General features: G+C 46.4%; 1 protein-coding gene across 1 annotated transcript in view; it reads left to right on the top strand.

The window, feature by feature from the left end:
* LOC146775747 (uncharacterized) overlaps nucleotides 1-26,275 on the top strand; it is a 124,455-nt gene extending 98,180 nt beyond the window's left edge. The window contains exon 6 of the mRNA XM_085637882.1: nucleotides 26,058-26,275. Coding sequence (XP_085494008.1) covers nucleotides 26,058-26,171 — 114 coding nt within the window. The 3' untranslated portion in view covers nucleotides 26,172-26,275. The remainder of the gene's footprint in view (nucleotides 1-26,057) is intronic.
* Nucleotides 26,276-26,727: the final 452 nt, after the last annotated feature.

Below are 26,727 nucleotides of genomic sequence, written 5' to 3'. Positions count from 1 at the left end.
CTCTAAAGATTCCATCAGCAGCTCTTGAGGTGTTGAATGTATTCTCTGTTCACAATTCGCTCACCTAAATAGAGTAGAAGGTTAAATATTCAGATCATTGCTTCCCGTAAGAGGAAACTTCCAGTACAATGAATTCATCTTGAGTAAGGCCTAGCTGCCTGTCACCTCAAAGCGTACAGTGCTATCTTGAGATGGGAATATAAGATTGTCACAGCAAGTACAATATGGCAGCTATTAAGAGGGAATTATGGTTGGATGAATCTCATAGATATACATTAATAAATAATGGTAACTTGTTATTTACACATCAAGGTCTTATACCTAGGCAGAACAAATCCTATTTTTCTCTATTAAAAATGTTGACAGTAAATCCCAGTCTTATAGCAGATCTTGACTACGTTATACAGAAATAGTATTATCAGTAAATCTCTGAAAGCTTTCCCCCTTAAAAGATGCAACCTTATCTGCTGCTTCTTGTGACCCATAATTTATGTAGGCTCAATCTGAGATTGCAGGACCTCCAATTTCAGATTAATCTTGAAAAATTATATAAAAACTTTGATTTGATTGCACTTTATCCTTTATGCCGGACTGTAATTCAATATTTGAAGCATGCTTAATTTTTTTTTTTTTTTTCTTTTTTTTTGAAAAACCTTTATTACAGTTTCAGAGACATACAAGTATGGGCCTACAACCAACAGGCCAGCCGCTAATGCACACTATAAGCCTAGACACATCTTAACAACCACATCGATGAAGCAATAAGAGAGCTACTGGAGTGCTAATCAACTCAGCCAGCCGCAGCCGCAGTCCATAGACAAGCAAAGAAAGGTTTCATATTTTTGAAGAAAACGAAAAACATCACACACACAAGGCAGAGGAGGTTAATAGCAGTAACATGTGCTCCCCGTATCGAAGGAGTAAACAAACCCAGGGAGAAAGAGGGGGGGGGGGCAGGCAACAAGGCAACATGCGTGACTTCTTCTAACACCGCATGCACTCTACACCAAAACCTAGTCACCTCCGGACACTCCCACAGGATATGGAGGAAAGTCCCCAGTAGTCCACAGCCTCGCTTACACAGACCATCCACCGAATACCCCATACGCATCAAACCAGGCCCCGTGACGTACACTCTATGAAGTATCTTAAGCTGGACGAAACGCAAGCGGGCCGGGATAGCCACCTCTTTCGGGGAGGCCACCGCTGACACCCAATCCTCGTCGTCAAGTTCCAAACCGTCGGCAATCCATGTCTCCCGCAATGAGGTCAACAAACCCATTCGATCATTGATAAGCTTCTTATAAATCAGCGAAATGGTGCTATCCGGCACATAGCCGTCCAATACTCTGTCTTCCAACGGGGAGGACTCTGGAATAGCCGCAACGTCCGGGAACACGGAACACAAGGCATAATGAACCTGAGCATACCGAAAGTATTCCCTATCGTTCAACTGATATTCAGTTTTCAGCATGTCGAACGATTTAAATTTCCCTTTCGTCCAGAGATCCCCTACCTTGCTGATACCAATCATATCCCATTTCTCAAAGCCTTTTGTAGTACACAGATAACCCAAACGCTGGGAAGCGTACAATGGCGTTGCCCGAGTCAAGCGATCCCTCCACCCCATCGCCGCATTTGCTGCATGCCACACCTGCACCGCGACCCGCGTCGGGCCTGTCAATCGCGCATCAAGGGACCCCGAGTATAGTGCTCGATTATAATCCCCGCTTGGCAATAACAATTTGTCCATCTCAAAAGCCGGGTTCAAAGCAGGCCCATACATCCCGTGATTGACAGCAGCCAACTGGGAGGCCCAATAATATCGTTTAATATCAGGAAGAGCGACCCCCCCATCGTACCACGATAGGGTTAGTTTGGCAAGAGCAATCCGCGGCCGCCCATCCCAAAACAATCGACGCTGAAGACACTCCACCTCCCGAAAATAGCGGGCCGGCACTACGTCCACAGTGTTCTGTAGGGCGTACAAAAAGCGTGGCAGCGACATCATTTTGAACAACGCCGCCCGGCCGAGCGGCGAGAGCGGCAGCCGCCGCCAACCCGCCACATCCGCCCTTAGGCGCTGAAGGAGGGGGAGAAGATTCCGCTCATACCAGGCCACCGGGTCCAGGGTTATAAAGATTCCCAAATACTTGAACCCCGACTGCGCAACCTGGATAGGGCACCCCCGCGGAAGGGGGGGGCCTCCCCGGAGAGAACGTACACACAAGACTTAGCCCAGTTAATGACCAATCCGGAGTTGCGACCAAAGGAGCTCAACACATCCACCAATACAATGAGCGATTTGCGCGGAGATGCAAGATACAAGAGGATATCGTCCGCATATAGGGAGACACGATCCTCGTACTCCGGCGTCCATCTAAGGCCACGCATCGAAGGGTGCCACCGCAGCCACTCCGCAAGGGGCTCCAAACAAAGCGCAAAGAGAAGAGGCGACAACGGACATCCCTGTCGCGTGCCCCTACCCAAAACAAAGGGAGCCGACACCCGTCCATTGACCACCACCTGTGCCAGTGGGTTATCATAAAGCAATTTCACCCAACCGATAAACCCCGGGCCAAACCCAAACTTCGCCAATGCTGCCCAAATATACGGCCATTCCAAGGTGTCAAACGCCATGGTAGTGTCCAGGGACGCCAAAATGGCCGGCTCACGGATGAATGGCGCTCTAGCGAGGACGCCATGCAGTCGCCGCAGGTTCAAAGCGGTATTGCGATGGGGTATAAAACCGGATTGATCCTGATGAATCAGGTCGCCCACGACCCGGATCAGGCGATTGGCCAGTACCTTGGCAAGGATTTTGGGCTCCGCGTTCAACAAAGAGATAGGCCTGTAAGAAGTACACCGATCCCGCGGCTTCCCTTCCTTATGGATAACAACAATAGTAGCAAGACGTTGGTCAGGGGGGAGGGAGCCCGCCGCCTGTGCCTCAAGGAACATGTCCCGGAGATACGGCGCAATCTTATCTGGGCGCAACTTATATAATTCGATGGGAAGGCCATTAGGACCCATGGCCTTGCCAGAAGCAATAGAGCGAATGGCAAAAGCAATCTCATCCGGCGACGGGGCCGCATCCATCAATAATTTATCCTCATCAGATAGAGATGGCAGAGCGATGTCTTTAAGCAGCAGTCGAGAGTCTTCCTCCGATCGCTCAGAGACCGGAGAGTAAACCCTGTGAAAATACTCCGCAAAGCAATCAACAATATCACCGGGGTCCGTCACACACACGCCATCCACCCTCTCAACAACCGGCACCACTCGACTCGCTCTCTCCTTCTTATCCAACCAGGCAATCAACTTCCCCGCCTTATCACCCATATCGTACAAACGCCCCTGTTGCTCCCTGCTCATACTCTTAGCAGATTCAGTAACCAGCGCCTTGAAGTCGGCCTGCTTAAGCCCCAGCACATGCAGTCTGTCATCCGTAACACCTTGCTCCAAATCGATCTCCAACTCGGTGATCTCATTTTCTAGTCGAACCACCTCTTTCGCCTCGCATTTTTTGGTATGGGAGATGAGAGACAGAGCCTGGCCCCGGAGCACCGTTTTAAAGGCCTCCCAAAGGGAGACGGCGGAAGACACCGACCCCACGTTGTCGTTAAAATAGTGTTCCAGGGACTTAACCAGGTCTGCACGGATCGTGGGGTTTCGTAGGTACCAGGGGTTGATCGGCGCCACCCTCCCCTCCGCCCCCATGGTGATATCTAAGTGTAGCAAAAGCGGGGAGTGATCAGATATGCCGCGGGCCAAGTGTCGCACCTCCCCAATCATCCCAGCTTGGGCCGCAGGCACTAGCATATAGTCAAGCCTCGAAAGACTACCGTGGGCCCCGGAGTGGAAGGTATATTGCGCTTGTCCAGGGTGTTTCAACCGCCAGCAATCTATCAGTCCCAGGGTATCCAGAAAGCCCCCCAGCCAGTTCTGGGCCCGAGGGAGGTCCCTAGGGGGGTGTCGATCTTCAACTCCGGAAACCACTGCGTTAAAATCCCCCCCCAAGACCAAAACCCCCCCCGGAAGCCCAAGTAGCATTCGCCCCAAATCAGCAAAGGTGGCCGTCTGCAGGCCCGGCGGCACGTAGACAGTAACCAGCGAAATCAACTTACCCTCCCATCTCCCCACCAGCGCAGTGTAGCGCCCTCTGTCGTCGTGGAGCACCTCATCCACCTCCAACGGGAGAGAGGTCCTAACTAAAATGCCCACTCCCCTCGAGCCAGAGGTGAAACCAGAATGGGCCAGAAGGCGATATCCTCGCCTGTTCATGGCATGGAAAGAGTTCCCTATGAGGTGCGTCTCCTGCAGAAACACAATGTCAGGCGAAATACGTTTCAAGAACTGCAGGACCACCCCCCGCTTTATCCTGTCCCCCAGCCCATTCACATTCCATGAAAGAAGTCTCAACCCCTTACCCCCCATCCCTCCCAGCACAAACTATCCCCCTCCCGGAGGGCACAATCATAATAGCACAACAGAAAACATTACCCCGCCTTGTGATGCAAACAAACAAACCCCAACCCCACCCCATCAACCCCAACAAAACTCCCCCCTCCCTGCACCCCTGCGTGAGCCCAAACAGCCCCCCCAACCTGCAGTGTGCCTGTCGCCCCAATATGAAACTCACTACAAAGAAGACAAGAAAAACCCCAGAAGGAGGAAAGGGCCCCAGCAAGCCCCCCGCAACCTCCAAATACCAAAGGGCAAAGTGTTACAAACTGGAGTCCAGTGCAGCCACAGGTGCAAAACGTTACCAGTCCGGTCCATAACCAGGATCCCAGTTCCATTCCTACTCCGTCGAGCACTCTCCGCTCTCCGCCATCCGACCTTCCCGACCTCGACCCCTAGGTAGGGCATCCAGCCACTCTCCAACCGCCTCCGGCCGGTCAAAGAAATGTGAGCGACCCTCTAACTCAACCCGCAGCCTAGCCGGGAATAGCATCGCATATTTCAGCTCCATGTCCCTCAAGCGCCGTTTGATGGCCAAAAATCCCAACCGTTGCTTTTGAACCGCTTGCGTGAAGTCTGGGTAAAAGCTAACATTAGAGTTCTCAAACTTTAATGGCCCAGCCACCCTCGATGCCTGAAGGATAGCATCTCTATCCCGAAAATTAAAAAGTCGGGCAATGATAGGCCGCGGGGGAGCACCCACCTTGGGCGCACCACCTGGAATCCTGTGGGCCCGTTCCACAGCGAAGAACTTGCTCAGCCCCCTGGGTGCTAGATGAGTCACCACTAGATCCTCCACAAAAAGATCCGCAGCAGACTCCTCCGATCGTTCGGGCACCCCGATAATACGGACATTATTCCGCCTGGCCCTGCTTTCGGAATCCTCAAGGCGACGATCAGTCAGGTCACTGGCGAGCTGCAACCTCCGCACCTCCGTCTGCAAAGCGGCCACATCCACAGTTCGGCTCGACGCCGCTTGAGTCAATGAGTCGACCCGGTCATTTGTTTTGGACAGGTCCGCTCTGACCAAAGTCCCATCAATCAACACCGAGTCCAATTTATTAGCCAAGGTATCAAATTGCTGGTTCACAGTCGCCTTCATCTCCTTAATGGCCCCCATGACATCCAGCAGAGTCAATTCGGATGATGCGCCCGAGGCCTCCTTGGGCTGCTCAGGCGATTTATGTGATCCACTAGGGGATCCCTTTGGCTGCGCATAGCGGTCCATGTTGTTGGCCTGGGAATAAGCTCCCCTCCGGGTAGACTTGGGTTTCAGCTTGTCGCCGTCCACTCTCGCCGCCATCATCAGCGACCACCAAGGTCAGCACCCTCCAGCACCCGGAGGAAGGCCAGGCGACAAGTGCAGGAGATCCAGGCCACCAACTGAAATAGGCCCGTTTACAGTTCGAGAGTCAGGCTATGCACTCTGTCCTCGGCGCTGCTCACCCAAAGTCCCGACGTCAGTTTCCGCAGATCAACTCGAAACCGAAAGTGAAAGCACGGGGTCCGGGGCAGGCCCAGACTGACATGCCGCTGTTGTTCACTTCGCACCCGGGCACCTCACCAACTCGAGTTCGGGACCAAGGCCGGAGAAGGCCGCAAACTTCAGATCGCCACCAGTCCGGTTCCGGGAGTCCAATTTCGATTTGGAAAACGAGTGGCACCTTAGCGCAAGATCATAGACAAAAGCCCGTCTAAAAAACCAGGATTATGACAGGATAGACGTGGGAGGTTGCGGAGGCCCTCGGGAGCCACAAGCCTACGCGGCCATCTTGGTTGCGCGCTAGGCTCCTCCCACCATGCTTAATTTATTTGTCTGCCATTACAATATTTGACACCATTATTCAAAAAGAATGTTTTTATCACATCACTTTTACACACAAATAATGCTCCTCTGTTTTATATTTTTAATCCAATCAAGCAAGCATATGTTCATAGGATTTTTAATACTATTAAATGTTTTCTAATTCTGTGATGTAATTTTAAAGTGATTAACCCCTAACTGCTGGGACTTTTCCCCCCAGTGATGAGCCTTTTTGGGATAGTTTGCGCTTAAGGCTCCATAACCTTTTCTGCCATAAGGTAACCATTGCAAATTTGTGTCCTCTTTTTCCAAAATCTTGTGGATTCTAAAGGTACCCAGGGTTTGTGGATAAGGATGGGCGGAGTTGCATTACGCAGAATTCCATGGAGTTGCATAAAAACTCAGAGGAATTCCGCTGAGTTCCGCTCCGACCTAATTAGAGGCCTGTCATTCTAGCGCGATGACTGCAGTGCCTGCCTCCATGCCCTCTAGCCTGGATCGATGGCAGGAACGGCAGTGATGGTGCCCCAGCAGCGGAGTGTCGAGGACTGTCACTGCACGACTCAGGCACAGGCAGCCTTACCAAGCCCATGGGAAGGGGAGCCATGTGGCACCTGCGTGCACTCCTTAGAACTCCTAGTGCTGCGTCGGGCACTAGACTCAAGTCACTGTAGCCTTCCTTGTACAAGCCACCCCGTCTGATAGCAAAACAGAGACTTTCAACTGTACATTAAATAAACACAGTGCAATACAAATCAACAGAGTGTTCACTTACACATCATACTTTGGACCACTGAATTCAATCAACAACTTATTTTTCAGCTGGATGGCACCTGACGTCATCCCTGATTGGCTTAGAAAGTCAGCATTCTAGCTTTATATTTAAAGCCAGGAAATTGCAGACTTCAAAGGTATGATCTATTATCATCCCGGCATACGAAATGTATAATAGCAGAGGCTAAAACATAACCTCACAATCTCTGCAGTATCTCCACATGCTGAGCTGCGACTTAGAGGGACCCATCCCCCCCAAAAGCCTCCTTGAAGAGGAGGAGGCCTGTTAGCAGCACACACAGGGGCCGGCATTTGGAGAAAGACCTTGCAAGATCTAGGTTGTGTTTGAAGGTGCGGTCTTTCGTGAGTGGGGCTTCACTCTCTCTTTGCTTGTACTCTGGCAGTAGCAAAGTCTGTTGTTTTTGTCATTGCCTATCTGCTCATACAATGGCAGTGGTATAGTGAGGATGTTGCACGGGCTTTATTTAAGTGCAGGAGCCTTTGCTTTGATCCATCCATGAGGTATTGAGCTAGTGGGGGCGGGGAGAGCATGGCAGCCTTAGTGAGCTGCCACAGAGTCCGCGGAGGCGGCCCAGCTAGTACTGGGTGCGGCTTGTGGTGCCCCGCTAAGGATTACCTAGGATTGCTTAGCCCACTACTCACTACTGCTCAATTATTCCAACGAGCTGGGGGAGAAGAAAAAATCAGGTTCTGCGCCGAAGCCCAGACTCCACTCTTCTATGGACCAGACCACACCGGGAGTGGCAGGTAGAGGCAGGCAGAGCCTCTTTCCTCAAAGTGGCGCAGCACGGCTCCTGCAAATCGCATTTTTGTCTTTATTGCATCAGGATGCCGGCAAGACAAATACAAGCAAAAATTAACAGGGAAAGGAAAAGGAACACAAAGAGAAGGAAAAAAACAGCAAAAGACCAGGTGCACCTATCTTAAAACATAAGGGCACCGAAAATCTTAAGGAGTCTTACGGGCTACAAGGCAATGAGATCCGTAAAGAAGTGTCGGTCGGTCACATCCATACTCAGTAAAAGAAAAAGGAAGAGCAAAGGCCTCAATGAGATCGCCAATATTGAGAGCCAAACAATGGAAGAGAGCTCACACCATCAGCAGAGGCTGGTAGACGTGTACTGCACCCGACAGGAGACTGCTTCACCCCGTCTGAGCAAGGCACAGGTCCACTGCTCAAACCTACCATTACAATACTGCTAAGAAGTGCAAATTCCACCCCCCAAAAATGTCCCAAAATCCAGCAACCTCAAACGATCATCCCCACTGCCATCCCTTCTTCTACAATCAACAATGAAGTTTGTACAGCGCCATCGTAAAGCATGGTATTTGGCTCTAAGAAAGAAAGTAGCGAAACCCTGCTCAAAGAGGAGCAAAAATGAATCACTCCTGAGGCTGTGCAGCTACAAGACGCGGCACGGACGCTTCACTCGCCCGCCCTTTCACCATTTCAGGATTTGCTCCCGTCCATCGATCAAGTCACCTTTGGACCTACTTGCGTTACTTCTCTCCGAGATTCGACTCCTATGCCCGGCTCCCGGACTTCTAATGTTCCCGGTTGCAGCCAAGTTTGACGCTGACCCCTGATTGCTTAAAACCTTGACTACGCGCCAATTTATGCCCGCGTTTGTTCCACCTCTACTGGATTCCTTGTACTTACCTGTACTACGCCCAGCACACACTTAAATTATGACCGTTGCCCTGATGATGGCCTGAAATTAATCCGGCTGAAACGCCATTGACAATCTCCAGCAAAGAACTTTGGCTTTTCTGTGGTCACCTAAAATTTGCTCGAACCAGACTGTATATAATCATTTTCCTTGACCACATTGTTATTATATTATTATTTTTTCGCCGTTCACGCTGTCTTCACCCATTGTGTCACTGCGCCGTTCACTATCACTAGCACGCCCAGTGCTCACTTGTGTGTTTTGGTCATTTGTACCTTTATTGTACTGTAGTGCTGTAATATCGACCTACAATATATATCCTTTTTCTATTTTTCTTGTGGTCTCCCCCTTTTTTTCCCCTTCCCTTTGAGATTTTTATCACTGATTTGAAACTTGCTATTTTCTAAATGATATCCAGCTGAGACGTTGTTGTTCTGTTAAAAAGTGCAGCTACAAGAGGCACAGTGCTCACAGGAACCACGTCATTCAATCCGAGAGACAGATCAGGACATTATGTGCACCTTAATTTGCCCCGACGGGGCAGGGAAAGCGCGGGGTGAAGACAACAGAGGTTTAGAGCAACATAACCCAAAGACTACAAATTATTTCCATTCTGGCACTTTCGGAACAGCACTTAATCCATCCCCCAATCACCCAGCAGGTAACACCAGGGTGCAAAAAAGGGGAAGCGCGGAGGACCTCAACAAAGATATAGCTAACATTTGGGCCTGCACAACTCTCAAACAAGAGTGGCACGATCTCTCATACACCTTGGGCTCAAGGCAGGCTGAGGCCACCCTTGTCCAAGTCAAAATAACTTTATTCGGTTCCAGAGTCCATAAAAGTTTCAAAATTTCCACGACCTATTTACACAGCGGAGTAAATAAAACTATTAAAAGAGAAATTCATGAAGATCAGTCCTTTAAAAAAGGATATAGTCCATAATACAGAGTACATTAACAGTGCAAAATTATGTCATCCATCATGTTCATGACATCATGACTCATATTGTTTCCTATTGGCCATTGCAACCTTAATGTAATTAGAGGCCTCGATTCATAAAGCCGTAGTAGCCAGAGAATGCAGATAATTAAATCCCTCATTATATGTACAGGGCCTGATTTCTCTAGTAATGGAGCTAAAAATTTCCCCCTCAGCTCTTTATAAAAGGGGCAGAATAGCATAAGGTGAAGAGTGCTCTGAGCTGCCAGATTGTCGTATGGGCAGAGCATAAGTTTGTCAACCCATCCTGATTGTCTCGGAAAAGCCATTAAAAAGTGCAAGGCGCATAAGCGCAGTCTAGTTAGATAAAATTATGTCTGTACATTTATAGTGAATGTTAGATAAAATTGCTGTTGGACAGGAAACCCTTGTCTATCAAAACGGTCCCAAAGAAGTGAAGCGGTTAGAAACAGAAATGCTTTGGTCTTCTTTATTGGACACCATGCAGCTATCCATCAAGTCAATGCAGTACCATTCTGACAAGATGGATATTCAACTAACCATCCTTAATTTGGTGGCCACCCATGTCGCAAGCATCGACAACAGACTATCAGATATGACCAACTTGATCCAAAGGGCTCTGGAAGAAACACAACTAACGCAAACACATTGTACCTTTTTTGCCATAGTAGACAAACTGTCTACTGTCCCTGCGGTAATGGGGGAGCTTTTGGGAGACATCAAGAAATTATCTAACACATCGAGCATAATCCCTCAAGAGGCCCAAACACATACCTACACAGAAGGATCAACCGGCGGAACAGAGGCAACCACAAGCAAGAGATGGGGCAAAGTCCCACCTAAGGACTCTCATAATAGCGCGAGGGCTCTCATTCATTCAAGTCCCAGATGGATAAGTACAGTTAATACAACAGGAGATCATCAGAATAAAAAACCCGGGGTTGAAGACCCTAGCACAATCTGTAATGCAAAAGAACCAAACCGAGAACTAGAGCAAATTCAACACTTCCGGCAACTGGAAGAAAGCAGACTCAACAACACAAATAATCAACCCAGAAGACCCTAAACACCGGTCTACGAAGGGAGGACCTGTAGCACAGCCACAAGCAGAGGAAGAAAGAGGAAAGAAGAACATGACGGACTTCTTCCACACAGAAAGAGCAGGGCGTGTGACAAATTGCCCAGTCACTAGCCCAACATTGGAACAACTGACTCCAAAAATAGACAACAAATCATGCCAACTGGACACTACCACCTCCTTGGGGAGCCCAGAACTCGAGTCGGAAAGGACCGAGGGAGAACTACCCAAGCTAACCCACACCCCAGTAGATAAAAGCACGAAGGCTACGAGCAGCAGCAACCGGGCCATTTTGACCAATAATACACAGGTCAATTTACCCTCCTCAAACAATGCTTCTTCCATCGCCAGGGAAGCCCTGGGAGTGGAAGCTAGGTCTTCCAAGCTCCTCCTCCAAAAGGAGCAGGCCACTCAGGCCAAACTTTCAATCACCAATTTCATACAACAACAAAAGTTGCTCGATCGAATTCATTCCTGAATTCAAGTCTAGAGGCGGCGGGTATACCCTCAATAGAGGGAACATTTTGTGATTACTTCAATCAGTCAGCAGCTTGGCGGATATCAGCTCATTGAACCTAGAAAGAATAGAGTTTAAAACCATCAAAGAACTCAAGCAGAGATGCAACCAAGGCAACCTGGCTCTGAGGCAACAGCGAGGAAGATTCTGGAGGAAGAGGTCCAACTGCCTGGGGAATTAAAATACTCCCACCCAGATCCCTTGAAACCAAACAGGCATTAATCGAGCAACTCCTTCACCGGGCACACACGCTCAATCTGTCCTGAAAGGGGCCCGCAGTACAGACACACTACTGTCAGAACAAAGAGAACAGGACTGAGCAATTTCACAGGAAGATAGGACCTGGTTAGCCAGAATAATTAATACACACAGCGATAGTGCCTGACTGAGTACCAAAACAACTCTCCAAAAGCAGTCTTCGAATCTGCTCGTGGAACATAAATGGACTAGGGAATAAGGCATAGGACAGAGAATTTCTTGATTATCTCCAAGGCTTCGACCTTATCTTACTGCAAGAGACATGGCTTAAAGAACCTGTGCACCTACTTGGCTTCAAAAATCACCACACCCCAGCAGCAAAAGGAGCCAAATTTGGGCACCTAAAGGGCGGCCTAATAATCTATTCATCAATTAGGACCATTACTGGGACCAAAGATGTATATACTACCACAACCACCACAAATGGAATCCAAGCTCTTACAGTGACTATCTGGGAGGGCAGCACAAAACAACAAATAATAGTGCTAAATGCATACATACATGCGTGTGACAAAATCAAAGGAGTCAAATTGGGGGTTCAGAAAGAACTAGGTTACTCTCAGAGGAATTGACGACCAACCTATTGCTGACACGCGATTTTAACATGCATCTACTAGGCCCGAAAAAAAGGGTCAAGATACTGGAAGAACAATTTATGGCCTGGAATATTCCTAGCAAGGAGCAGAGCAAAAATACACATATAGACTACACCTTTGTTACCTTACCACTCGTCAGCAAGATTGTAGGCTTCCAAATTGGGACACAAGACAAGTGATCATCTGCCACAGGAAATTACCATGAAAATAGCCAGTGCGACTCTGGACCAACCAGTGGAGGATCCAGATTCCATTCACACTGAGAACTTCAGGAGATTAAATTGCAAAACCAGGCAACCGTAAAAACTGCAAGCACTAGCAAAGTCAATATGGGACAACCAGGATGAAGTACTCACAAACGTGATAACTCGCTGGGAATGCCTCACCAAAAAATTGGGAGACCCGCACACCACAAGATCAGGTGGCGGCCCAACGCCTAGGGGAATGCATCAAACTCAATGCGCATGTCGTCTGTTAGACATCCAGAATAACCATCTCCCCACGTCTAAGATACCAAACCTTCAGGCGTTGAAGAAGGCAATATTTAAAACAATACGCAGGCTCAGACAAAAGGGATATTAACCGACAACCCAGAACGACCTAGCGCAGTTAAAAGCAGTAAAGAAGCAAGTAATCTGGCAAGCAAAAAGGGAATTGGAAGACAATCTGTGGGCCAAGCTAGTGCACGATGTAAAGTCAAACAGCAGCACAAGGTTCTGGCGCAGGATAAACAGCTTAGAAAACCCAAACATACAAAGGATCAACTCGCACTTAATGGAGGAAGCATGGGCATCCTTCCTCTTGGATCATTTTAACTCAGATGAGGATACTCTTAGGATTGGGAAGTCTGGGCCCGGTCATACTGATGAGGCAACTTGGCGCGTCAAAAACATCGTAGAGCATAACAACTCCTTCTATTATCGACTCTCCAGATCAAGATCCGGATAGCTGAAGCCAAGCAGGAGGGCGCACCGGGCCCCAATTGGATCCCCCCAATCTTATTTAAAACTGACCCGGATTATTGGGCGAACACACTGCTACTGCGGTTTGAACAAATAAGAGGAGGAGATACCAGACCTGACTCCTGGAAAGGCTCCATAATATCCCCGATATTCAAGAAAGGCGACAAGAACAAAGCATCTAGCTGCCGGCTGGTAGCATTAATCGATATTGGGGCTAAATACTATGCTGGCCTCCTCCAGGACGACCTTACAGCTTGGGCTAATTAATTGATCATGCCCATTAATCAGACAGGCTTCTGCAAGGGCATGGGAAGCATAACCAACATTCTTGCCCTGTTATTACGAATAGATGGCGCTAAAGCAGCAAAACTCCCCCTCTTTGTGTGTTTTATTGACTACTCCGCAGCCTCCGATATTATCGACATGAACAAACTTTGGGCCAAACTTGAGAAAATTAAAATACCATCCTCTCTCTTAAATCAGATAATTCTGATACATACCAACACGTGGGTCCAAGTAAAGCTAGGCACAGGCAACTTCCTGTCCAGAAAGATACCAGCAACAAAGGGGTTGCAACAGGGGTGCGTGCTGGCTCCGACGCTCTGGATTTTTGTATATGGCAGACCTTTCATCTGAATTAAACACCTGTAAATCACACTCTCCCAGGATGGGAGGGATACCACTCTAATCTGCTGCATGCAGACTATGTCGTGTTGATCAGCTGAACCCTCTTTGGTCTCCAATACCTGCTAGACACAACCAGCAGTCATGCAGCCACCATTGGTCTAATGATTAACCTAGACAAATTGAAGGTTTTGCGATTAAACCCGAAAAAGAAAACATCAAGTTACTGCTGGCATTTGGCAGTCGCACCCCTAGAAGCAGTGGAAGAATACAAGTATCTGGGAGTGATAATTGACAACAAGGGAGAAGGTCAGGGGGGCCACTAAGGAGTATTTGAACTGTTATTTGGACACAAAAGCGTTCTCCAGTCCAGTTCTGAACTTTACATCACGGCTGCCATAGTATTTAACTTTGTAGTTCTGATGCTGGGGATTCAGGAAAGGAGGATGCTCAAGGGTGCTGTGAGTGCCTTGCGGTCGACAGGGATGCCCTTGCAGTTACTCTTCGGTCCACAGGTCAGGTGGGGTGACTTTGGCCACAGAGGTCAGGGTCACTCGAAGTTCTATTTGAGCCAGTAGAATGCCAGCCGCTGCTGTTCTACAGCTCTACATCCACAGCGGTATCCTTTGGTGGAGGCTTGTGTCCCTCTTGGGTGACAAATCTGGACCCAGATGAAACTCCTAGGGCCGGCAGACTCAGGCGCAACTTTTGACTGTTGACGATCGGTCCCTTGGAGCACCCAGCTCTATAAGTGGCTACTGACGTGCAGATTTGGGCTACTTCAACTTTTATGGCCCTAGAGCTGGTTCCAGGGTCAAGCCGACTGACCCTTGTAGTCACCTCTTTGGTCTGGGGCTTGGGAGCGACTTTTCCTGAAGCCAGGAGCTACAGGTACAACCCTCTCTAGCCCATGGTGCAGCAGGTGCAGCCTCTCTTGCCAGGTCCAGGGATCAGCAGGGCAGTCTTTCTTCTGTCCTTGGTCCTGTTCTGTAGGTATCTGAGGGTCATTGTGCTATATTTATGCCCAGAAAGTTCCCTGAGGGGATGATGCAGTCACTAGCTAATGGACTACTAGGATCCATCTCACCCTGTGACGGCTTCAAACTATGAGCGACTTCTAGTTCTCCCAGGGTACACTATTCTGCCCACTCCTAAAATATCAGAACCCCTCCTTGGATGGTAGGAGTGTGCTTAACATATTTGGGCCACATAATCTTGCAGGAATAGGCAAGGCTTAAACAGTCTCTGATAATTACTTGGTTAAGCTCAATTCCATTCTTGAACCAAACAGTCCGCCTTAAGATAAGGGAATTAAGTTGAATTAAATTTAAAATATAGCTAACAGCAAATTCTTCATGCACATTAAAGGTAGACACACTGTAGGTCAATTATGGCAAACGTATGAGAAACCTGTTCTCAATAATTTGTAGATGCGACAAATTGGAATACCCCCAGATCATGTCGCCATAAGAGGCTACTGAAATGCACTTAGTTAGCTTGATACATTTTTAACATTGCAGGTACACATCTATGCCTTAGCTTGGAAGTGGAGTCAAATATTGTTGCAACGCTTCTACGGAAAACAAAATATCTGGCATTAACCAACAGGGTCCAACTAAGAGAGGAATCAAAAAGAATACCCAAATAGGGGAATAGCTTAACCTTGTCGAGTTTGTTACCATGAACAAAATGAGCCCTGGTCTTGGTTTTCTTTGGCCCAATAACCATAATATTTGACTTGGAGTATTTAGTACTGAGGACAAGCTTGCCCATGAAGTCGACAAAACTCACTAAGAGGCTTTGCAGACCTAAAGTGGTTCTAGAAATCCAGACTACATCGTATGTGTAGAGTAACACAGGAGGAGGCCGACCCCCCCCCCCCACCCCCCCACCCCACTAGTGGGAGATCTTGTCCCTCATCACACAAACCTTTTTCAAACAGTTCTTATATAATATAAACAAATGATGTGCTATAATACAACCTTGCCTGGTGCCACTTTTCAGGCCAAACTTAGTGGTGCATTCCCCAGCGGGACCATAGCAGACAACAGCTGAGAGGTCCGAGTGCAAGTTGTGCAAAAAAGCCACAACAGAGTTTGGACCTAGTGACCTTATCAAAGGACGATGTTAGATCCATAAATCCTTCACCTTAATATACTTGGATATGATCCAAAATAGATTCAAACCTTGATCCACCGTCCCCTTACCAACCTGTAAACAATATGCATATCAGACAAAACATGATGTTCACTGACCCACTCTGAAATTCGACTCAATTAAATGCTAGCAATCACCTTGACAGTGGAGTCAATCAAGGAGATAGGGCGATAACAATGCAGATCATTTCTGTTGTCCTTTCTGAAGAGCGGAACAATGACAGAGTTGGACCACGAAGATGGAATTTGATGTCTATCGTAGTAATGATGTAAAGAGTTAAAAGGGCAGCGTATAAAACATATCAATCGACACAGCATCTGGACCAGGTCATTTTCTGTTGGGAACCTTCATTAAAGCATCTCTTACCAACATTATTTTAATGGAGAATCTAGGGGATCAATCGGCAAAGTGATAGCCATGCTGTGAATGGAACAATTATTAACAGGGGTAGCCTAATTTGAAACAAAATGGACAAGCTACGGAACTACGTGCCGGGCCGGAAACTGCGATCTTCTGAGAGCCAATTGCTGGTGGTCCCCCGGTTTAAAACTGCATCCAAGGGAGGTAGAGCCTTCTCTGTTATTCTCCCGCAACTCTGGACCAATTTGCCCGACGACCTCCGCAAGGAAAGCGCGCACCTCCTTTTCCGGAAACACCTCAAAACGCTCCTGTTCAGGGAGGCCCTGAAGGCACGCCAATAATCCGCATATAGGTACCAGATGGACAGAGGCTTGTTTATGTTCACTCTCTCGGAGCGCTAAGAGACCCCTGAGTGATTACGCGCTATAGAAATGTCAGCTAACAATAACAGCCAATACCCAGGAGTAATAGTCTGAGGAACAGTGCTCCTGGCAGAATATTCTTAAAAAGGATAGTTTACAACTTCCCAAAACTTGGAGTAATTGTTGGAAGAACAAAACTCCCAACAAGTCGTCCCAAGCGTCTTGGTTGAGCGTGTATTTCCTTTGCCGAATGGCTAGGTCATATGCCCGATGGCAAGAAATTCCTTTGTATTTCTCCCTGTATTTCTTCTTCAAGGCTTCCATGAGATTTCGATGAGCAAAGGAACAGGGGTGGTCAAACCATACACTAGAAGCCAGCGTTTTGGACTTTTTCGAGGTGAGGATAGATCTTGCCTTAGTGTGAATAACAAAAAAGAGAATAAAATGGTTTCATCCAGGACACCCTCATCCAAACAGTCAAAGATCTCCGCAGTGTAATCTCTGAGCAAGTCCAGATAAAAATGATTCAATATTATCTTGTCCCACTGAATTCTACGTCCTTTCTCTTTAGCTCATTCCAGCCCACACAAAGCATGATAAGAGGGAGCAAATTTGTTTATACAGGAAATTGTAGCCTTTAATGGGTTATGGTCACTTCTAGTATCCCAAAACACCTCAAAATCAAGCAAAGTTGATAAGAGGCCAGAAGAAACCAAAATAAAATCAATGGTAAGGGAAAAGCCACTTTCTCAGATAAAGTTGGCAGGATTGAAATATAATTCTTATTTGGGTTGTCAAACTCTAAAAGAACCAAGTTAAAATCGCTCAAAATACTGTCAGTGGGTTACCCCAAGGAGAGTGTTTAATGTGACAGGCAGGTTATAGCAAAAAAAGACCACTTACAAGTTTTATAAACAGGACAAGTAGTGCACTGACGGGTATTCAAATCACCCAATAGACCAACCCTTTCAAATACCCTCAAACTGGTTAGTATATTTGTCCAATAAACCTTTTAGCTTTTCTAGAGCTAGAACCTACACCAGGGGCAAAAAAACTAAAGCCTTCCAAAAACAAGCAATTCCATGTCTCCCATGTCACCTGCTGGCAAAAAAAGTTATGTTGTTTCAATAAAGTAATCCATCGAGCATCGCCTAAGTTTCCTGCAACCCCAGCCACATTCCAACTTAAGATGTCAAGGTTGGTCTGGGTTTGAGGTTTCAGAGTCCTCTTGGAAACAACCAGCTTATTACTGCTAAAAGTACCTTTAGACAGTCTATCAGTATCTGCAAGAGACCTCAGTAGACCAAATCTGTTACTGACGGGGATACCGGGAAAAAGAGCACCTTCAGTGGCACCAGTCTGATGTCAAGGAGACCACTAAGAAGCCACTGAAGGAATCAGAGTCCTGGTAATAGGTCTATAGAAATTACCCAGGGATAATGACTGAATGTTACTATTGTGCACTTGGACTAGAAAGATTGGCAAACAAGCGCCTTGCAGTAATAGGGTTATTAAAGTTAACAACTATACAGTCTCCAGCCCAGGTTTGAGGTGACTTCCCCAGCCAGCATACTCTCTGCGCCATGATGACAGCTTTAAACAAATTCCAGTTTGATTGTTTCCCTAATCGTCCCTCAAACCAATGAATTATTTTATTAAGTTGTAGATAGTGTTCACCCTGGCCTGATTCCAATGAGGGCACATTGCGAGAACAATGACATAAAGCGTAGCAGCTGGCGGTAAGTCAAGATCCTGAAGAAGGGTACTAGAGTTATCAACATTGGCAACTTGAGGATGTGTCCCATTTCCTATATTCACTCTACCGGAAAGTTCCTGCTGAAATGGGGGGACCAAGCATAGGTGCAGGAAAAATTTCGTCCCCGTAAATTCGTTTGACTAGTTGCAGTGGTGGGTTTGCAAATAACTTTAAGATCCAGGGTTACTCCAAGCGGGTGGTTGGGTTGAACAGAGGGAACGTTTGGGCCAGCTTTCTATAAAGGGACTGAGTCCTGTGAAGAAGTCGCAGAATTGGTTTCAGGCAACTGATCCCCCAGGATTTCTAACGCCACAAAAGGGGGATACCCTAATTTTATTCTAGTGATGCTCAGAGGAGGAAACCGGGCCTATTGTAGGAGATTAATAAATAATGACCTCAACAAGATGCCTACTGCCAGTCAGGGATGGCCCGGGGTCAGAGTCGACATCAGGGGTACCCCCAGCCAAAGACTTGCTATGACCAGAGGTGCAGACCAAGGGTTTTGCAGTTGATGCACCAAGGCCCCGTTCTTCCTCACCTGAAATAATTTCATTGGTTATGGCCTTGACCGCAGATGACACTATAGGTGAGAATGTCAGACCCACTACATGGATGTTTCTGAATGCATGGCACTTGAGACAACCTTCACTTACTGGATGAAAAGTCGAAGCAGATAAGCAGGTGTACATGCCCGTTTCCTTGAGGCTTACGCATCCTATTCTTTTTACTGTCACTTGACATTACATTGTAGCTACTGGTCAGAGATAAAAGCTGCATCATGATATGTGGTGCAGTCGGGCATGAGGCAGGGACTCTATAAATTTGATATGAAATTTTTATTTGGGACATATGTTACCATGATACTAACACAGGATTAATTTATGATTGGAATAAATAATTTTTCCTAAAGTTTTCCTCCTTTTCAAATGTACATGCATGATAATCCTTCAGTTGAAGGAGTGGAATATTTGCCAGGTGTTTTGTTCTATTATCGTATTTTAATTTTTTCATATTTCATTTTCTGAATATGTATGAATTTAATTGTAAAACACACTTGTGTAGATAATTGTGTGAACATATGTGTTAACCTTGCTTAACTCCAAGACACTAGTCTTTCCTTCCAAGGAACCAAGTACTGGGACCCGCAAGTCTATTCACTATGTTGATTACTGTGGGAGATTTGTGGGTTTTTTTTAAAGAGTTTTATGTAGCGCGAACTAGACCCAAGACATTGGGTATCAGAGCGCTTTACACGAGCACGAGTTTCATTACAGAAAGACACATTTATTTATGTATTTATTTTTCGTGAGGCATGGGGAGTTTAAATGATTACCCAGAATCACAGGATGTTAAGTGTCTTTGCTGAGGCTCGAACCCGGTTCCCCAGCTTCGAGGTCGACCGCTCTAGCCGTAAGGCTACATCTTCGCCCCAAAAGGTTTAAAGGTGACTGAGCAGTACCACCAACTGGGAAATGGCTTCGAGAAATGGTGTGGGTGGAAACACGTCAGCCGTTAAAATTAATTTGGATTTCTTTTCTGGAGTGCAGACATTTTCTTGTGTTGTGGCGCGGATGCTGTTTTCAATTATACGGGGATCCTGTGCCCCGCTGCCTTGCACAGACCACAACAGGTGGATGCTGCCAGATGACCAGCAAGAGACGTGGTATACATATATATATTTTGTTAGGGGAAATGGGAGCTTTGCCATTGGTTTAAATGGCAAGGTAGAACTAGCAGTTTTAAAACTGCTCTTACAGGCTGCAGTGGCAGGCTGAGAGCCATTTTGCACTCGGTTACACACAGGGTGGTACAACCAGTGCTTCAGCCCTGAGTGGACACACTGCCTTACAAGCCCTGGGTACCATATACTTGGGACTTATAAGTATGTCAATCTATGCCAGTTGGGGATAGCCAATTCAACATATCTTTTTTAATGGGTTACAACACTGGCAGTAAGGTCTGGTTAGCAGGCCTCAGTGCAAACCTAGAGTCGAAGAACCAGCAGCATCAGTCCAAAATTGTTGGGGTGAATATGCAAAAAGAGGCTTTTCCTTACAATCACAAAGTGTTTGGAAGGGAACACATGTAAAACCTTTAATAAATCTCATCACAAAAGGTGATTTAAACAAGGGTGGTTGGTCCGGCAAATGTAAAAAGGAAGAAAGGGTGACAAATTACTTTTATAGTGCCCGTTGCAAGGTCTTGCTGGGGCAAAGATCAAATGAACAACAGGATGTCCACCAGCTTTGCTTGTAAGGAACAAGTCTTTTGAATGCTAAACCTGGCTACAAACTTGTCCAGCACCCGGTGTAAATAGATTCTGTGGAAGTATGCTAGCGGCAAGGATGACATCCACCACTGCAGGCAACTGATGAAGCGCTGTCAATTGACACTGCTCGTTTTCCACACATGTAGATGTAAATAGGACATGTTCCTGAAATAGAAGGTCCTCGTGAAGTAGTTGCCCGATCGGAGTACAGATGTTCCTGCCCAGAAGATCTGGGTACTGCACTCTCCTGGCCCATCCTGAGCCATTAAGATGACCTCGTTCCCTATCTTTTTCAAAATTCTCGGCAGGAGAAGAAGTGGTGGGAAGGTGTAATGGAGTGCTGTCCTCCAGCCAGTAGTCATCTGCTAAAGAGTGTTCTTGCAAAAACTCAAATGCACAAACCGTTTGAGGCTTCATATTCTCAATGGTGGTGATAAGATCTAGCCAGTGTTCTTTCCACTGTTGGAAGTTGTTCTGTGCCATGATGGTATGTAGATACTGCTCATGATCTGCTAGGACGTCACCTGCTCAGTTCAGACGCTCGGCCATTCAGGGACCCTGCAAGATGATCCACAATCAGGAAAATATTTTGACTTTCCAGCCACCACCTGAGGTACGGAACGAGGATCCCACTCTGCCCTGTAGGTGGAGTTGTCCTTGAGAACCTGGATCAGCCTCCCCTTGATAGATAGCAGAAAGGCCTTCATAACCAGACAAGTAGCCTGCAGCTCCAGTTGATTGATGTGAAGCTAGCACTGGCGGAGACTAAAGTCTCCTGATCTCCATCTCCCCCGGAAGACCTGCCAAGCAAGCAGGGATTCATTGATCACCATTGTCCGCTCTGTGTGGGGAAGGGAGGGGGGTCTGCCACTAGACGATGTGTTTTCTTGCAGCCACCACAGCATACCTCGAACTATCTACCCTTCCCGTTGCGCACACCAGGGGCTTTTTCATGGCTTCAACAGTAATCAATTTGTACATATAAATACTGGTTACAATTATTTTGTTTTAAACATTCTGTTTTGTGTGTGATTATGGTATTGCAGTTCATCACTCGTGGATAGTGGTCAGACTGGTGTCACAGCAAACAAGTAAGTAAAAACCATAGATGTCGTGGCACACTTGGGCCAGACCAAGCAGTACCGGATTACCAAATAGGCAAAGTAGGCACCGGCCTATGGGCCCCACTCCTTTTAGGGGCCCGCAACAACCGATCAAAATAATATTGATTTGATCTTGAAAGAAAATTACAATCAAACTTTCTTAAATATTGTTTCCAAAAATTTGAAAAACATGAATCAACTCAAATAAACGAACATTTTACATTATAGACTCTACAGAGAAAATACTGTATTAATGAAATGTACCCATTAACAACTTAACCACATCGATGCGAGTGACGGAGCGGTTCCGTCATGCGTGTCGGTTGCGCTGTGCGTATGACGGAACCGCTCCGTCATGGCCCCGCCCGCGTAATAGAACCTTCAGCACATCGCGGTAATCCGCAGCTAACCCGGGGCGTTCTGTATCGTCCAGCGGGCTATATACCCATCCATCTGCTCATCCGCTCTTCTGCTCCGGCGCCCGTGTGTAGAATCACGTAGGCCGCAAGCCGGGGCCTCAATTTAGTCTGCGCCCGATAGGCCTCGACCTTCTCCTGCCCCGGCGGGCCGCCAACCACAGGCGTGTCAGCCAGGCTCCTCAGACTCGCCCAGCGAGATCCTCGTAATGCAGCCGTACCCGCTCAGCACCCCTATCAGAGCTACAACACTGCCGTTGCCACCTGGCCGTGGAGATTTCCCAGGCCTCCGCCGGTCACAACACTCACCCGGGCTCACCGTCGTCGGTCCCGGTGTAGGTCGGCACCCCCCGCAGACAGCCCCGGTGGCACTGCCGATCCACTCCCGGCGTATGGGGCCTCCCCCGACTCTCTGCGCAGTCTGTCAAGGCCGATGGACTTCCCGTCCCGGTGGCTGCTCCGTAGCCCGTTCCGCCTCAAGGATCCGCTGCCACCACTCAGGACGAGGCGCCGTACAGGGCGGTATGAGCCTTCCCACACTCCGCTTGTGCACCAAAGTTCTCCCGGGGGGCCAGGAAGGAGGTACGGTTGTCTTCGTATGTTTTTCTATCTTGGATGGCACAGGATAGGGCAGAATAGACGTCAGGAAAGTAGGAGCTAACTCAGGCGGCGGCCATTCACGACGGCTGCTAGCCACGCCCCCGTACTCCTGTTTTTTGCATTGCGTAGGGTATGCTAGACGCTTAATCTCATTGGTTCATCCTTTTAGTGGGACAGAGCGCTGATTGGACCTTTCTTATAAGGATATACTTAATTAGATTATCATGGTGATATGGACATGTTTAAAGTATATGTATATGTGTGTGTGTGTGTGTCTTGTTTGCTAAGCATTCTTTTGTGGGCACATTCTACACCATGGGCCTCCAACCTTTTCTGTTTTAAGAGCTGCTTATGTTCAATTAAAATAATCCCAAACTGCTATTTCTCATAGACTTGCAATAGCAGCCACATCTGGTTGCATTAGTGACCATCATAGGCAAGGTTACCAGCAGTAATCACCTTGGTCCAGGAGACATGGTAGCCAGCAATAATGTAACAAACATTTGCAATAGGGCACGCATTTGCTAGAGTTAGAGCTATTGGCGCTGTAAATTACAATGTCTTTTATCTATGTGTTTTGGGATGGAGCGTGATGGTTGCATGAGGTGTGGAGTGGAATTATGAGTTAATGGCACAATGTAAACAAAAAACAATAGTGCATCAAACGCTGACTAGTAGGCTTGCAAATATATGTAAACTTACTATAAATATTTTGATAAAGCTTCTACACAACCCTAATTACAATACCAATATTAGAGAAAAACTCTTGTTTACTTTGCACATCGTCTAATTGTACATATTCAAACACTGTTTAATGATATTTATTATAAGTTAAAATTTATTTTTAACCTTTTTTTATACATTTCGCGCCTAGATTTGAACCCGGTTCCCAGGCTCAAAGTCGTCACCTCTGTTTATTACCACTCATCCCTAAGGATCTCCTGTTTGTAACAGGTGCATTAGGCTGCGCCCTGGCAAAGCGCCGGCTTCATTGATGCCCCACTTGCATTTTTAATTAAAATCAGCGCGACTGCCGCCACGCTTTATCTGTAAGTACAACAGCCGCCTGCCTTCCCCAGACTTATTATATTGTTCTTTTCATTTACTCTCAATGTATCCAGTGGCAAACCACGTTTCACCTTTAATTAAAAAAGGAGGTGGTGGGGCCACAAAAGTAACAGCTGCACTACCTCCACACCACCCCGTAGCTTACCAACTGTTTTATTTATGGCTGTCCTTGGTAACCTCTGAAGAATGTTTTCTGCCCACAAAGCGTGGGACATGCCAAATTATGAAGATTTTAATTCCAGACTGGCAGGCCTGTTACCAGGACTTAGTTGCTTTTAACTCTGAGAAAAATACCAGCTCAAATTCCCATTTAGCAGTGATCTTAAAGGTAAACTGTTGTTTTATTTTAAATTTGCATACGTTTCAGGCGACTTTTCCTTGGGAGGTCACTGCGTGACTAGGGTGAAACAAGAAGTTAATGCCCGGTTGCAAAATCAGGGGAACTATTTGTCAGAAAATGACACGACTCTACTGAGAATAAAAAAAAAAAAGTTCATTAAATTACACTATTGTTCCTGCTAACATTTCACATACTTTACTTAATCTTGCATTCCCTATGAGTGTTTGCTATTTCCAGGATCTTTGTACTTTTTTTTTCAGGCAGCATATTACTCTTGTCTCCCCTCCCACATAACCTATTTCCCATTTTCAGGTTCTCCAGCGCCTCAAGGTAATGCAAATGGCAATAGCGCTTTGTAAATGTAATAACGCTAATAAAAAAAAAAAGTAAAAAAATTTGTCATTTTCAATGCCAACAGCTTTAACTTTCACAAATGCGAGACCTATTGCATTGCAAATGCTTGTTTCATTGGGTTCCGATCCTGCCACTCCCCTAGGTACAAATAGGCTTCTGCCAATTAATCTTTTCTACCCGGATCTGCCAGTTGTATGAACCTGAAGATTATCCAATTTGGACTATCTTACTTTTGGATAGGATCAACGTAAGTTCATTTTTTCCATTAGAAGCTTGAAGGCAATGTATTGGCCGTTGTAGCCCGGTTGGAGTGTGATCTAGTATCACTGTATCGTCTGTGTACAGCAGAGGAGGGATTCAATAGCAATGGAGTAAGAACGCACCCTTGCTTGAACCCTCTGTTCACATATGTGACTGTGCTGCTGGAACCAATCTTCATTCTTACCCACATGTGTGAAATAAACAAATTGAAGAAAATAGTGCTGATGGAATACCCTAGGATGATGGTTTCAACCCAGAGTCGCACCCTTCACTCAGTTGTCTGCATATGTTATCGAGTGCCTCAGACCCTTTTCTGAAACCTGTTTGTAGCAGGGGTACGGTGGCATTACTGAAAACCCATTCCTAAAAGTTCGCCTAATATTAGACAGGCACACATTTTGGCATCATTGTCAAAAATAATGATTATTCTGAAATTCTGAGGGTTGCTTGTGCTGCCCTTTTTATGGATGGAGGGTAAAATTGAGCCCTTCCAAGGTTCTAGTATAGACTCACCACCAGTATTGAACTATACAAACTGAACAGTGATCCCTTCCAGTTATCGGGATTTTGCTTTAAAGCTGAGATTTGAACTTCATTTGGACCTGAGGAACCATTACCCCTGGAAAAAGACAGAGTCTTATGAATTAGTCTCACTGAGAATTCCACTACGGTCAATTAGAACTGTAAACTTCTGGGTGATAATATAACTAAGTTAAGCACCCCAGCCAAGTGATTGTGCCAGTATTATTAAATGTGATAAATTAATGAAATTAACTTAAAAGTGAAGCTTAACCAGCCAATGCAATTGGTATTTCAAGGCTCTCAGAGCTGGGATGTACCATGCAAGTTTGAGGATGGTCTTCTGTTAACTCATTCGGTTTCTGATATTATTTTCCTTTACTGCACAGAAGTTCACCAATGATACAAGGATATTTTCCAGTGGAGGAAGATGTTAAAATTCCGGCGTTGAATCACAAATAGCCTCAAGACCTATTCGATCATATACGTTTTTCCAGCGTTGATACATCACTTAGGAATGTTAATTCCATCTGATTTTTTTCATGTAACTACTGAACAAATGTGAGGTGTGTGAGGTAACTGGAGGAACCAAATAGAGCTACCACGCCACAAAGCTAAGATATCTGGCACCCGACCAGTAAACATCTCCCATGCTAGAATTCAAGAAACTGCAGCCATGCTAAGGCTTTTTGTGTGAATGTTTTGACTAAGCATAGCAGGATTCTTACCAGCTGTACTAAACATTATGTGTCGTTTTTCAGGCCGCCTTGACCCCACAAGACAGCGTACAAGGGATCCTGAATGTTCTCCGCAGTCTCACTGAAAAAGACAATGGATGTCTGCTGGACTGGGAAGGAAAGTCCATCCCTTGGTAAGAGACCGACCAGCCATCTGCATCAAAGATGCCTCAAGAAGATCCTAATGTGGTTGTATGCCCACAATGTGAAATTTCACTCAATAAATCGTGTTTTGTCATTGAGAGTTTACTGTGATTATTGAACTTCCTTTGAGCTGAGCAGTGAGTTCTTTTGCACATGTGTTTGGATGCCCAAGTGTGTGTGGTTGTGTTTAAGTGATTTGTCTGCCAGGCAAAAAGCAGTAAAGGGAACTGCCCTACAATTTTCCACCTTGTCCCTTCGATGAATATTCTCAGTCATAACAGCTGATTAAAAATGTCCTTGGAAGATGGAGGGTGAAAAAACGAAAAGAAGAAAAATGAAGATGTTAAAAAGGGTATGCAAGAAAATATGAAATATAAAAGGCCTGCAAACATTGCGTTTTCAGAACGGCTTGTATTACCTTTGGCTTTTAAGAGATTTTTAGGGAAGCCCTGCTAAGAAATGTCTCTTCTCTCAAACCTTTCTTGGGGCAGATCTGGCAAAACTCCCGGTGTTGGCCAGATTTCACTTACACACCCTAAAGATACTCAAA

Source organism: Triturus cristatus, chromosome 12, assembly GCF_964204655.1.
Source record: "Triturus cristatus chromosome 12, aTriCri1.1, whole genome shotgun sequence".
Classification (NCBI taxonomy): Eukaryota; Metazoa; Chordata; class Amphibia; order Caudata; family Salamandridae; genus Triturus; species Triturus cristatus.
Note: the sequence above shows the minus strand (reverse complement) of the source record. Positions and strands in the feature narration are given on the sequence as shown.